The 15,000-nt window shown below is 33.1% G+C and overlaps 1 protein-coding gene across 1 annotated transcript in view; it reads right to left on the reverse strand.

Moving 5' to 3' along the window:
* The window catches only part of LOC145270880 (cilia- and flagella-associated protein 251-like), a 185,684-nt gene that overhangs the window by 86,767 nt on the left and 83,917 nt on the right, over nt 1–15,000 (reverse strand). The window contains exons 9-11 of the mRNA XM_080126434.1: nt 14,166–14,234; nt 10,402–10,458; nt 1,062–1,188 (exon numbers count right to left, since the gene is read on the reverse strand). Of these exons, the coding sequence (XP_079982560.1) occupies nt 1,062–1,188; nt 10,402–10,458; nt 14,166–14,234 (253 nt within the window). The remainder of the gene's footprint in view (nt 1–1,061; nt 1,189–10,401; nt 10,459–14,165; nt 14,235–15,000) is intronic.

Here is a 15,000-nt window from a genome sequence, read left to right on the forward strand (position 1 = left end):
TATTTTGATTGAATCAGTTTTTTTTTGGGGGGGGGTTGTTCAATATTCTTAGTATACTAGATTTCTCCACCCAGGCAACGCTGGGTATCCCAGCTAGAAAAGTAGAAAGTAGACAAGTAGTTTTGACAAATGTTTCTGACAAAGAGGGAAGAATTGCTGTTTTTGAAATGGTATTTTTTTAGCTCCTTACATCAGGTGGCTTCATGCATTGCTTGGAGTGATTTTTCATAACATTTTGCCAACTAATTTGCATATTGCATCCTCCACCGACAAGTTGAAAGGAATTTGCTTGAGATGGGCACCTGTTAGAAGCAGAAGATATCTTGCAGAGATTGTGGCCATTTGATTGCACCAGGGGATCACCACACCCTTTAACACATCCAGCCACAATCACCGCCTTAGTATGAGTCTAGAACTGGGAGTATGCCTTTGTTTTTAGAAGTGCCGGTGAGAGCTCAGCTGATGGCAAAGATCAGGCTGGCATTGGTGTTGTAGGAGGTCATGTTGGCGATGTTCTCTACGTATGACCAAACGAACTAGTCCAGCAGGTTCAGGTCGGAAAGGAGCAGGACAGTATGAGAAGAGTACAAAATCGTAGCACTCGTTCTGAAATTAAGCCTCGGTCTCTTTGGACTTGTGGACCGGCACCGAGTACTGCTGCCACACCCAGGGTCTGCCAGCAGCCACCTGATTGCACCAGGGGATCACCACACTCTTCAGCATATCCAGGTACACTTTGGTGTTGACTTTCAAGCAGACTTTGAAGATGTGAGGTGGCATGATGTGGCCCTCACTTGAAACCACGTCAAAGACTATAACTGTGGTCAGAAACTTTGTTGAGTTGTGCCCTCAAGCGTTGAACTATCCAGATTTGCATTTGGAGAGTGTTGGCAATGGTCTTATTGTCATAATTTGGATTGGTAAAGAGCATGAGTTGTACAGTGGTGCATCTCCGATCTTGCTCGTTGAACATTGTGTCACTGCCAAACATGATGGAAGGATCAATCTACTGCCTAAAATTTTTGTATGCAATGTTTTCCATTTGGTATTTTTAACATTACCTTTATCTCTGGTTTCTGTATGTGGACAAGAGCACACTTAGCTGTCGAAGATGAAATGATAAAGTCAGGAAAACCGAGGCGGTCAATGGACGAAGACATGCTTTGTAGTGGCTGGCTCTGTTTTGTCCTGCAAGAAAAATCCAAAACAAATATAAAATAAATAAAATGTATGTCTTTGCTTTGTTTTTTTTAACAAAGAAGTCACCACTTATCAAGGCCTGAAGGCCATTCGAGGATACGGGTTAATGAAGGAAATGTGGTAGTGTATAATTGTTAATGGCATAATTGGGTAGAATTTGGATTATTTAAGGGGAGGGCTCAACAAGAACTTGTTTACATTGGACTTGAATACTACCATGTTGTAATCAGTCAGGAAGCAGGCCAGTGGAACAGAGTTCCACACAGGTGGGCGGTTCTAGGAAAGAACCTTTGTTCATGCAATTTGCGTTTAGATTTAGGCCCATGTAAGGGACTAGAGGAAATTATTGATAGTGGTTGTAGCTAGTTGAGTGTTTTTTGTCAAAGTTTGATATGGGCGACCATAGATTGGAGCTCAGACGAGTAATTATCATGAAAATAACGCTAGAGCAGAGGCTCACAACGGATTTATTGAAAAAAAAAGGAGAAAACGGTATGAACCAGGATTTATTAAAAAACGAAAAAAAAAAAAAACGGAATGAATCAGGATTTATTAAAAACCGAAAAAAAAAAAAAAAAAACAGAATGAACCAGGATTTAAAAAAATAATTAAAAAAAACGGAAAGAATACGGATTTATTAAAAAACAAACAAAAAAAAACAATATGAACCAGGATTTATTAAAAAACAAAAAAAAAACGGAATGAACCATGATTTCCTAAAAAACGATGAAAAAACAGAATGAATCAGGATTTATTAAAAAACGAAAAAAAAAAAACGGAATGGCCAAGAATTTATTTAAAAAAAACGAGATTAACCAGGATTTATTAAAAAACGAAAAAAAAAAAAACGGAATGAACCAGGATTTATTGAAAAAAGAAAAAAAAAACGGAATTAACCAGAATATATTGAAAAAACAAAAAAAACGGAATGAACCAGGTTTTTTTAAAAAACGAAAAAAAAAAAAACGGAATGAACCAGGATTTATTAAAAAACGAAAAAAAAAAAACGGAATGAACCAGGATTTATTAAAAAACCATTAAAACGGAATGAACCAGGATTTATTAAACAACGAAAAAAACGGAATGGACCAAGATTTATTAAACAACGAAAAAAAAAAAACGGAATGAACCAGGATTTATTAAAAAAAAAAAAAAAAAACGGAATGGACCAGGATTTATTAAACAATGAAAAAAAAAAAAACGGAATGAACCAGAAGTTATCAAAAAACGAAATCAAAAAAAAAAAAACGGGTCAATCAGGATTTATTTTTAAAAAATTAAAAAAAAACGGAATGAACCAGGATTTATTAAAAACAAAAAAAGCAGAATGAAACAGGGTTTATTAAAAAACGAAAAAAAAAAAACGAAATGAAACAGGATTTATTAAAAAACAAAAAAAAAACGAATGTACCAGGATTTATTAAAAAAACAAAAAAAAAAAAACAAAAACAGAATGACCAGAATTTTTTAAAAACGAAAGAAAAACGGAATGAACCAGGATTTATTAAAAAACAAAACAAAAAATGGAATGCACCAGGATTTATTAAAAAAACGAAAAAAAAAACCGGAATGAATCAGGGTTTATTTAAAAACGAAAAAAAGAAAAAACGGAATAAACCAGGATTAATTAAAAACCGAAAAAAAAAACCGAATGAAAAAACGGAATGAATAAGGATTTATTAAAAAAATGAAAAAATGGAATGAACCAGGATTTTTTAAAAAACGAAAAAAAAAACGGAATGAAACAGGATTTATTAAAAAACGAAAAAAAGAAAACGGAATGAACCAGGGTTTATTAAAAAACGAAAAAAAAAAAACGGAATTAACTAGGATTTATTAAGAAAATAAAATAACTGAATGGACCAGGATTTATTAAAAAAACGAATAAAACGGAATGAACCAGGATTTATTAAAAAACAAAAAAGACCGAATAAACCATGATTTCCTAAAAAAACAAAGAAAAAAACGGAATGAACGAGGATTTATTAAACAACGAAAAAAACGGAATGGACCAGGATTTATAAAACAACGAAAAAAAACGGAATGACCCAGAATTTATTAAAAGAAAAAAACGGAATGAACGAGGATTTATTAAACAACGAAAAAAACGGAATGGACCAGGATTTATTAAACAACGAAAAAAAAAAACGGAATCAATCAGGATTTATTGAAAACAAAAAAAGCGGAATGAAACAGGGTTTATTAAAAAGTGAAAAAAAAAAAAACGAAATGAAACAGGATTTATTAAAAAACGAAAAAAAAACGGAATGTACCAGGATTTATTTAAAAAAAAAAACGGAATGACCAGGATTTTTTAAAAACAAAAGAAAAACGGAATGCACCCGGATTTATTTAAAAAAAAACAAAAAAAACGGAATAAACCAGGATTTATTAAAAAACGAAAAAAAAACGGAATGAACCAGGATTTATTAAAAAACGAACAAAAAAACGGAATGAACCAGGATTTATTAAAAAAAAAAAAAACGGAATGAACCAGGATTTATTAAAAATACGAAAAAAAAAAAAACCCCGGAATGAATCAGGGTTTATTTAAAAACGAAAAAAAAAAAACGGAATGAACCATGATTAATTAACCCCCCCCCCCCAAAAAAACGGAATGAATCAGGATTTATTAAAAAAATTTTTAAAAAAATGGAATGAACCAGGATTTATTAAAAAATGGAAAAAAACGGAATGAACCAGGATTTATTAAAAAACGAAAAAAAAAAAAACCGGAATGACCCAGAATTTATTAAAAGAAAAAAAACGAGATGAACCAGGATTTATTAAATACAAAAAAAAAACGTAATGAATAAGGATTTATTAAAAAACGAAAAAAAAAAACGGAATGAACCAGGATTTATTGAAAAAAGAAAAAAAACGGAATGAACCAGGATTTATTGAAAAAAGAAAAAAAACGGAATGAATCAGGTTTTTTTAAAAAACGAAAAAAAAAACGGAATGAACCAGGATTTATTAAAAAACGAAAAGAAAACGGAATAAACCAGGATTTATTAAAAAAAAAAAAACGATAAAAAAATAAACGGAATGAACCAGGATTTATAAAAAACAAAAAAAAAAGGAATGAACCAGGATTAGTAAAAAAAAAAAGAGAAAAAAAAACGGAATGGACCAGTATTTATTAAAAAAAACGAAATGAACCAGTATTTATTAAAAAAAAAAAACGGAATGGACCAGTATTTATTTAAAAAAAAAAGAAATGAACCAGGATTTATTAAAAAAAAGAAAAGAAAACGAATGAACCTGGATTAATTAAAAAACGAAAAAAACAAAAACGAAAACGAATGGACCCGGATTTATTTAAAATGTTTTTGTCAAAGTTTGATAAGGTGGACCATAGATCGGCGCTCAGACGTGTAATTATCATGAAAATAATGCTAAAGCAGAGGCTCGCAACGTCTCTTCTGTGGGAAAGTGATTGCAAGGAAGAAAAAGAGCATCACCTATTAGGTTTTGAACTCCATCAAGGCAAGATAGGACGTGCTGTGCAGCTCCTGCCAAGATGTGGCAACAGTATTTCATTTATGTATGTATTATGTATGTGTGTCTGTCTGTGTGAAAATATTAAACCTATAAGATCCTCAACAACTGACCTCAAATTAACAGGAAATAGTAACTATACACCAAGGATGGTTTATACCAGGTAAAATCTTTGTTTGGATTGATGAATAACGCGTACTGAAATATGTTCGTAAGTTGAAATGAAAGTTGCCGACATATTTTTGCTTGTTTCTGCACATGGCCAAATTGAATTCATTTCTTCAAGTCGTTTAATATTAAACCTTTCTTACCTATCTCTCAATAGCTACATTGGTAGGAAACATGGCTGGAGTGCTATAAGTTTTGGTTTCGATTTTAAAGAAAACACGAATAAACCTAGAACCCCATCCTTCAACGTAGACCCCTACTACCATGTCTCCTTCTCCAACATCTGGGTCTACGTTCTAACCTTCCAGAGGTTGAAACACAATTACAGGAGATGAAACCTGACATATTCTTTCTAAGCGAAACTGGAATAGGGCCGACCACCTCCCTAGATGAGTTCTTAATTAAAGGATACTCTAACTTAACATCTAAATCTGACCCCCAAGATCGCCATGGGCATGGAATATGTGCCTACATAAAAGATGGCTTCCCATTTTCTTAGCTGATATAGAGATTTTCCGGTTTGGTGACTCTTGAATATGTAACATAAATTGTCTATGTGAAAAAACAGTCAGTGTGTAACTGTAAGGCCCACAATTGTAAAGATTGTTCCCTGTGCTTTGTTGATGGTTATTGAAAATGACAATAAAATTGGAAAGTGCAATTTGCTAAAGTGTAATGATGTATCCGGTGGAATCATAGGAATGCATGGAATGAAGATATATTCATCTGTGAAAGGTCCTGTTATGATTGTTGTTTCTATGATATTGTTTGTTAATTTTTTTACTGCAAGCCATGTGCCTTTGCAAAGCTTGGATTGGTTTATATTTCACAACATGATAATTAGTACGCCAAATTTCAGTTGCAATACATGCGGTGGCATCCCTGGCAAATATGGATAATTAACCACTTTATCTGCTTTCATAACAGTGTCGATGGATTTGTATTTGACTACCTCACTTGGAATTTTACGTTGAATAATAGCGTGTATGTATTTGTATTGACCTGCAAGAATAGCTCATTCACTCAGTCAAGTGGAATTCTTATAATTTGAATATCTGCAAAAACATTTTAAACTAACTCTTCTTTTGATGAAATAAAATTACAGAAGTTAAAAGAATTATGCCCTTATCTCTGATCAGCTGGCACTTTTTCGTATCCAATTTCCCATAAGTGATACAAAAATTTATGTGCGGATCGAACAGTCTGCAACTGGACATGCATATTTTGAGTTAAGTGTAATGTCTTCACATGGAACAAAAAAGTAGAGTATTTGAGGCAAGCATTTATTTCATCTGCTGGTGTTGATTGAAGAATAACAGGTAACATTTGTCTGAAATCTCCTGCAAGCAATATTACTGCATTCCCAAATGGTCTGACATTGTCACCCAAATCTTGCAAGGATCGACTAAGAGCCTCAAGTGATTTTTTGCGTACCATTGTGCATTCATCCTAAACAATAAGTTTGCATTTTTGCAATATTTTTCTACATATTGGATGTTTTGGAGATGTCGAACATGAGATTTTTGAAAAATTTTATGCCTCAAAGTAGACTAAATAATTCTTCTACTTGGCAGCAAGGTCGCAGGTATTCCTCATGGCTAAGGCTATGTCATTTTGTTACCAAATGGCTGCCAAAATCAATTTAATTAGAAAGGTTTTACCAGTTACTTCTGGTGCTGTTCAAGGTAGCAGTAATTTCCAAATAACTTCTATTCTCACAGTCAGTAAATTAGGTGACTAAAATAGGATTTATCTATGTTTTGACAATGCCTTATTCACTGTAATTAATTTAGAAGACTAAAATAGGATGAGGGATTAGAGATGGACGGATAGAGAGGAAGATATATAGATAGAAAAGAGAAAGTGAGAGGAAAATAGAGAAAGAGGAGATAGAGAGAGATATAGGGATTGATAGATAGACAGAGAGAGGGGGAGAGTTAAAAACAGAGAGGGCGAGACAGAGGAGAGAGAGATAAAGGGAGTTAAAGAAAGAAAGGGTCTCAAAGAGAGATGGAGAGGGTGATATAGAGAGAAAGATAGATTGAGAGAGGGAAAGGGAGAGATGGATAGAGAGAGATATTAAGAGAGGAAGAGAGAGGGGGAGAGAAACAGAAGGTGAACTACACTTCACCGTTTTTTTCCTCGTTCAGTAGAGAAGAAATCTTTCGAGACTGAGGCAATTTTAATTTTTTGTTACTATCCAGAGTACCCTTTTTTTGGGGGGGGGGGGCTAGATTGTCCACATATTAGAAACCGACCGGGTTATCTGTACTTTCACCTAACAAATTAATAAAAGAAAAAGATATTGTAAAATTTGAATTTAGTGTGAAAATACTATTTTAAAAAATAGCACGATAACATAAGTGCATAAGTGCCACTTTAGGTACTCCTTGAGCATTGAGTTCCATGGCAACCAGCATAATTATTTAATGGTCGCTCCCTTAGCCCCCCCCCCTAGTCAAGGCTAATGCATGCGCACGTAACATTTTTTTATTTACTGACGTTGGCTTAGTAACTAAATGATTTATTGATAATTTTGTAACCCTTAAACGCATGCCGGAAGATTTAAATTGGTTCATTATTGTTGTAATGAAAAAAAAAGTTTCATTCAACACAAAACCAAAAACACATATTATAAATGTTTGTAAAAGTGAGAAATTATTTTAATCATTTAACAAACTTGGTATATTTTTTTAGATTAGGTTCACCCCCAACTTCCTCATCTTAAGAACAGCTTCTGGAATAAACACCATTTTTGGAGGGGGGGGGTGAAAAAATGTTTGCAAAATTTAACTGATATTTGTTGTCAGCATACCCACCTGAAAATACTATTAAAAAAAAGGAGGGGTTCAGTGCCCGTTGCAGAGAAGTAGATTTATTTATCAATAAAAGTCGTCATTTAAAAAAGAAAGTTGTGGAGGTGGACCTAAATGTAAATATTTACCCAAAAAATTCTCTACTCATGTAAATTAAAAATGTCTGTAAAAGTGAGAAATTATCAATACATGGTTTAGTTTTTTTTTTAATATTCATGAAAAGAGTTAAGCCAACGTACATAAATACATGAATTACAAATGTTTGTAAAAGTGAGAAATTATTAATAAACGTTTAGTAACTTTTTTTCTTTTAATATTCATAAAGAGTAAAACTTTTTTTCCAATATTCATGAAAAGAGTTAAGCCAACGTAAATAAATAAATATTTGTAAAAGTGACAAATTCAGATTTAGTTACTTTTTTTGAAAGGCCAACAACAAATTAATTTAAATGATTGTTTTTTTTTTTAATGGAAAAGTGGGTTGTTTTTTTATATATTAACGAAAAGACATAGGTTTCGTTTTGTATTTTTTTACTGTAAGAAAAAAAAAATAACACTCAAGATGACTACCATTCTCAATTTTCCTACAACATTTATTTCTCTTCCCACGCGCGGACATGTTATAACTAAAATGTTCATTTCTTTCAACAGCAAATAAACGACATTTATCTTATCCATTAATTGAGTCTTTGTTTCCTTCAATTCCCATTCGTTTCATTATTCTTTTGTAACGGGATTGGGGTATTTATATATCCTAGTCCCCTACAAAATAACACTCAAGATGAGAACAATGGTTCAATGAAAACCAGTAATATAACAGATTCCAGCCATGTAAAGAAATACAAATTTCATTCAAGATATCTGAAGAGGATGACCAGCAAAGAGGATAGGCTAAATAGGTAAGGATTAAAACTGACATACCACTCTTGACAATTGAAAGATTGGCCCCAAGACAGTTATAAGTGGCTAAATTTTGTGAATTTTGTTTTCAAGCATGTGGCAAAGCTCTCTGGAGTATAGGCATCAGACAAGTTATGTATAGAACATTTAGGCTCCAATTCGAATATATTATTTCTATTATTTTCACACCTATGTCGACCTTCTGACAATATCTTTGACCAACAATTACATACAAAAATATGCAGATTTGCAATATCCAATAACTGATACAAAAAGGAAAAGTGATTAAAATTTCTTTTTAAAACAAGCTTAGTTATTTAATAGACATAAAAGAAAATGCATCTTCTATCAACGTTTAAAAATGTGTTTTCATTTCAACAACTCTTGATATGATTACTACCCTTTAATGTTTTCATTTCAACAACTCTTGACATGATTACTACCCTTTAATGTTTTCATGGTTTCGTATGTGTGAGAAAAAAAAAAAATAACACTCAAGATGAGAACAATGGTTCAATGAAAACCAGTAATATAACAGATTCCAGCCATGTAAAGAAATAAAAATTTCATTCAAGAAATCTGAAGAGGATGACCAGCAAAGAGGATAGGCTAAATAGGTAAGGATTAAAACTGACATACCACTCTTGACAATTGAAAGATTGGCCCCAAGACAGTGTAGCAGACACAAATAGACCCCTTTTCTTCTCGCGCATTCTCTTCCTCTGAGTGAGTGATGCGGCCTTAAACTGTCTAATCTGAGGACTTGCACATGAATACAAATTAACCCCTAGGGACCAGACAGCTTCCGGTCGCAGAAGAAAACTCTCGCTCTTACGCTACCAGCCTTCGACGGTGCTAGACGTCTGTTTGCTTCGCTGCCCCTACTAAAGGTATTGACGACAGCCATTGGCTGTAACTACCTAGTAAGGCAGTGGAGACCCGACTCTACTTTCTTCCTTCCTTTCTTTCTAAAGTACGTTTTGCGAATAAACCTTTCCCTTGTTAAGTTGAAGAAGTTGTTTGTCATTTGTTCATAGAATTGTGTTATTTTATTTTATTAGGGAAATTCCCTAAAACAGTTATAAGTGGCTAAATTTTGTGAATTTTGTTTTCAAGCATGTGGCAAAGCTCTCTGGAGTATAGGCATCAGACAAGTTATGTATAGAACATTTAGGCTCCAATTTGTATTGATTGGATTATTGTTCTCATCGTTATTTGTGTAACGTTTTTGTTATCAGAAAAACACTTTTGCTGTTATGAAATTTTTAAAAATAGATGACTCTTCAAAGACCCTGTGATATAATGTCTATATATTTTGTATTGATAGTTGCTGACCGACTCATCAGGAGCAGACTAAGGGCTTGGGGTTGAGGAGTCAGATGTACACAAGTTTTTTTAATGAAGGAAACAAAAAAGGGGTTACTATTGGTTTACTAAGACCATCACAACTGCAGCAGGTTGGCACAAACTAAAAACATCTAGCAAATACAAATAATCAGAACCCAAAAGATGCAGAGAACGAGGAAAAGACTTGGGAATCACTTTGACAGGGAAGATTTAAAAACAAAATGTAAAGAAAGCACAAAATGGACGAAAAAAACAAAAAGTATATTAAAAAAAAAAAACATTGATGGGAGATTTGCAGTTTGAAGGGTTTTGACTGTTTTGTTTTTTCGAATAAAATCGATCATTCTTGTTATTTGCACAAAATTTCAATTAACATCGGCCAAAATGTTGTGAGAATATCATATAAGATGAATCTTAAAAAGGCAAAAAAAAATACAATATTCCATTACAAATAAAGTCAGTGACTTACTTTGGTGGCAAAGAAAAAGAAATGCTCTTCACAGGACCTAAGTGTAGATTATTGAAGCTGAAAAATAAATAAAAATACATCTTATACATAAAATAAAGTGTAGATTATTGAAGCTGAAAAATAAATAAAAATACATCCTATACATAAAATAAAGTGAGATCATCCCTTATTCTATTGACTAGTATAGTTTCATAAACAACTTCTTATTGTTTCACATACTGATAAAAAAATATTCAATCCAACCAAAAGTTTACGATTTGATTAATAAATCATAGAGATAGTCGGAGAAGATTGCCCTCTGTCAGTCATAAGTCCTCTGACTACTATTTGAATCACCAGATTCAAATATTTTATAGAACAAATGATTTTTGCATCAATCATTATCATCCCAGAACTCAAGATGAGTAACACCAGGCAACATCTCATGGGTTGATATCAATCATGTGACATGTAGTCAAAGCAGTAATGCACTCAAACAAGGTCTTCTATGAAAACCACGCATGTGTCTACAAGGATTCGTCTAAAATTTCAGTTTGTTTATAATTATAATTCATCTACAATGATTAGTGTAAAGCTGCAATTTATCTACATAAATTCGTTTACAATTACAATGTGTCTACAAGGATTTATCTAAAATTTCAGTTTGTCTATAATTATAATTTATCTACAACAATTCGTCTAGATTACAATTTGTCTACAATTATAAATTGTCTTCAAGAATTCATCTATAACGATTTTTCTAAAATTACAGTTTGTCTACAATTACAATTCATCTACAACAATTCGTCTAAATTTGAAATTTGTCTACAATTATAATTTGTCTGGAAGAATTTATCTACAACACTTCGTCTGGAATTGCAGTTTGTTTACATTAATTCGTCTACAATTATAATTTGTCTGCAAGAATGCATCTCCAAGATTCATCTAAAATTATAGTTTGTCTACAATTACAGTTCATCTATAACAATTCGTCTGAAATTGTAGTTTGTTTACAATTACAATTCATCTACAACAATTCGTTTGAAATTGCTATTTGTTTACATTAATTTGTCTACAGGCATAATTTATCTGCAAGAATCCATCTTCAGGGTGGGCCAAAATAAGGGTCCTATTTTTAAAAATTCATAAATTCATGTAAGTTTTAAGAAGTGTTGTTCGGCCAAAATTTGTTTTGTTTATTTCAAAAAAATCTCGGAAGGGTCAGTCTACACACACATAAAGTTTGGTGAGTTTAACTTTTATTTTGTGGAAGTCATTCAAATTTAAAGATAGGACCCTTATTTTGGCCCACCCTGTACAACAATTCGTTTGAAATTGCAATTTGTTTACATTAATTCGTCTACAATTACAATTTGTCAGCAAGAATTTATTTACAACGATTTGTCTAAAACTGCCGTTTGAATAGATTTACAATTCATCTACAACAAACAATTCGTCTAAAGTTGCAATTTATCTACATAAATTCGTCTATAATTACAATTTGTCTACAAAAATATATCTACAACGATTAGAACTCATCACAAATCCTCTGACTACCATTCGAATCATCTTATCTTAAACCATTTTTCTCTTTAAGAAACTCTTATAATTAATCTACCATCTCACAGTTTTAATTCCCATCACTTACATGGTGGTTCGACACTTAAAATATAACATGTGGCCCAATGATAATATCTAATAGAGCAGACTTCTCGTCACCATTTTTCTTTTCTTTCCACCATATCCACAATAAGAACATGTTCTAGACGTTGGAGAAAAAGGATGAATTCCTTAAACCCCATGTCAAATATATCTATATAAAAGCCAAGTACGTCCAAGGATGGAATACTGTTGCCATATCTGGGCAGGAGCTGATAAAAACAGCCTATCCTGCCTTGACAGAGTACAAAATAGACTTCGTGGCTTAGTGGGGGATGCCCTTTTCTCTACCCTGCAACCTCTCTCCCACAGAAGAGACGTTGCGAGCCTGTCCTTGTTTTATCGTTATTTCCATGGCAGATGCTCGTCTGAACTCCAATCTCTGGTCCCCCCTCGCCAATCTTTCATGAAAAACACCCGTCTAGCTGAATCCACTGTGAAAAATTTCCCCCACTCTATATCTGTGCCTAAATCAAAACGCGGATTCCATGAACAAAGCTTCTTTCTTAGAACTGCACGCCTGTGGAACTCTGTTCCGTCTGCATGCTTCCCTCCGGACTACAACTTGGATGTCTTCAAGTCCAATGTTAACAAATTCCTAATGAACCGCCCCCCTTAAGTAAACACTTCAGCAAATCTCCTCACTAACTTAATGTACTTGCAATAACCCTTATCCCTGAGTGGCTTCCGGGCCTTGATAAGTGGTGATCACTGTGTAAAAAAAAAAACACTCCATCTAACCCTTAGCCCATAAGCAAGATGAATTGGTGTTAGCTGAGCATGCAACATCGTTACAGCATGAGTCATTTTTAAAAACTTTTTAAATCATTACTATATATTGGGTTCAATATAAATTTTAATATAAATCTCACCTGTCTGTTTAAATGTATGTATGTATGTATGAAGGATTAAAAACAAGACCTTCCAAAGGGCGAATGAACTCTTTTTCTGGGTCAACGGCCAACTAGCACCGTGTATATTTGTGTGTGTGTATCTGTGTATTGGGGTGGAGAGGGCTCCCGTAAGCCGTGGTGAAGGCAACCTTTCTAGGAGAAGCAAATCTCTGATTTAAAAAACCATAAAGCGGAAGACCATTACCCGCATTAAGCTGGTCTGCAGTTTAATTTGTTGCTGGCTATCTTGCTCTTGCTTGTTGCTGGATCTCAACATTTTGAACCGAGAGAGAGACTTAGCTGCCGTACAAAGCTAAGACTCTGTAACATCATCTGTGTATAGATACTCCCTCAGGCATTTGGGCTCATGGATGTTAAATGTCTGAGGGAGTGGCACTCGTCTGACAAGACGTTGCAATCATCATCATGTATGTATGAATGTATGTATGTATGTCTGCCTAAAACTTTCGACACAGGTGATGCATTTTGAAGCTCCACCCTTTGGACAACAAATATTGAAAAACTGGTTAAAAACATTAATTTCTTCACTCTCAACTGGGCAGTTTTCTACAAGGAGGGGGTTGCTTTTTTTTGAAGCTCGGGCGACAAATAAAAAAAAATTTGGCCAAAAGCATCCTTCACCATTAACTGGGCAGTTTTCTATTTTTTTTCGCTGACATTTTTTGCAAGTCATTCAACCCTTACGTTCACGATGTCGCTTAAAAGGTATTATTTTGACCGACCGTGACGTCACAACCACGGTAGGCAGATCTCCTTTTCCTCTGGCGCATTACTACTCCTATTTTTTTTGTTTTGTAATTTTCCTTTCGTTTTTTTGTGCTCAACTAACACCCTTTACTTTCTTTTCCGCCTTCATGTCAAGGGTTCGAGCCTACCTGCCTGTCTACTACAACTTTTTTTTGCTCAACACACACCTCCACACACCCGGGCAACGCCAGGCACCCCGGCTAGTATAATAATAAGTGCGAAATCTGCATTAATAAAAATATCATATTTAAGCGTATTTTATGACCGGGCAATATAGGGTGGCCCTGCTAGTATATTGATAAAGGAACAAAATACAGAGAAAAGTTAAATACTTGACTCTCGATTAATATAAGTCCATAAATGGGTGACAGTCCTACAACACTATCGAATCTCACGTTCTTTAATCGACTAAAAAAGTAGTTAAAGTTCACACAAACTTTCAAAAAAAAAAAAAATTTCGCTTACCAGTGCAGAAGTGTCATCCTTTGATCAAAGAAACTTACATTTCCTGTCATGTCTCCAATGACGATATTCCTGAAATTATTTTTTTAATTTGTAAAGAATGAGAATTTTTAAGAAATCATTTTCAAATTTTGATTCAAACATGACACAAGCTTAAATGAAATTAGATTTTCCTAATTTAATTTGAAAAAAGTACTTTTGAAAAAAATCAAAATAGCTTAATTTCAAACGTGAATAAAGCTTAAAGATAACATATATATATATATATATATATATATATATATATATATATATATATATATACATATATATATATATATATATATACATATATATATATATATATAAAATAAAATAAAAAATAAATAAAAAATTAAAATTAAATTTACCAAAATGATCCAAGATGGTAAAATTAAAGTATATTATAAATATTAAAGAATTAATATTTATAAAGTTATCTCAGACAGATGTAAAAGCTCGATAAAATCAAATAGGAAATAGAGCTTATAATATGAGCAAACAGTTAATAAAATATGTTAAAAAACACTTTGAAATGAGTTAAAAACATATTTAATCTGAAAAGGAAACACTAGATAAATGGATAGTCCTTAATCCGCGGAGTTTCGAAGAAATACTTTCCTTCTCATCAGAGGGTAGGAATTAGCAAAATGCGGGATCGGATTTTGCATGCAGAAGTATTTGATGAAACAACAAGTAAGTCAAAGATCTTAATTGAAAACAAAATAAGTTAAGCAGAGGGAATATTTTGAAGAAAAAGGTGATTATACATTAATGGATAGTCTGGTGGAAGATAAATAATCCAGTGACGGTAAAATCC

The sequence above is a fragment of the Euprymna scolopes genome, chromosome 46 (assembly GCF_053919585.1).
Source record: "Euprymna scolopes isolate OS-2025 chromosome 46, ASM5391958v1, whole genome shotgun sequence".
Taxonomy (NCBI): Eukaryota; Metazoa; Mollusca; class Cephalopoda; order Sepiida; family Sepiolidae; genus Euprymna; species Euprymna scolopes.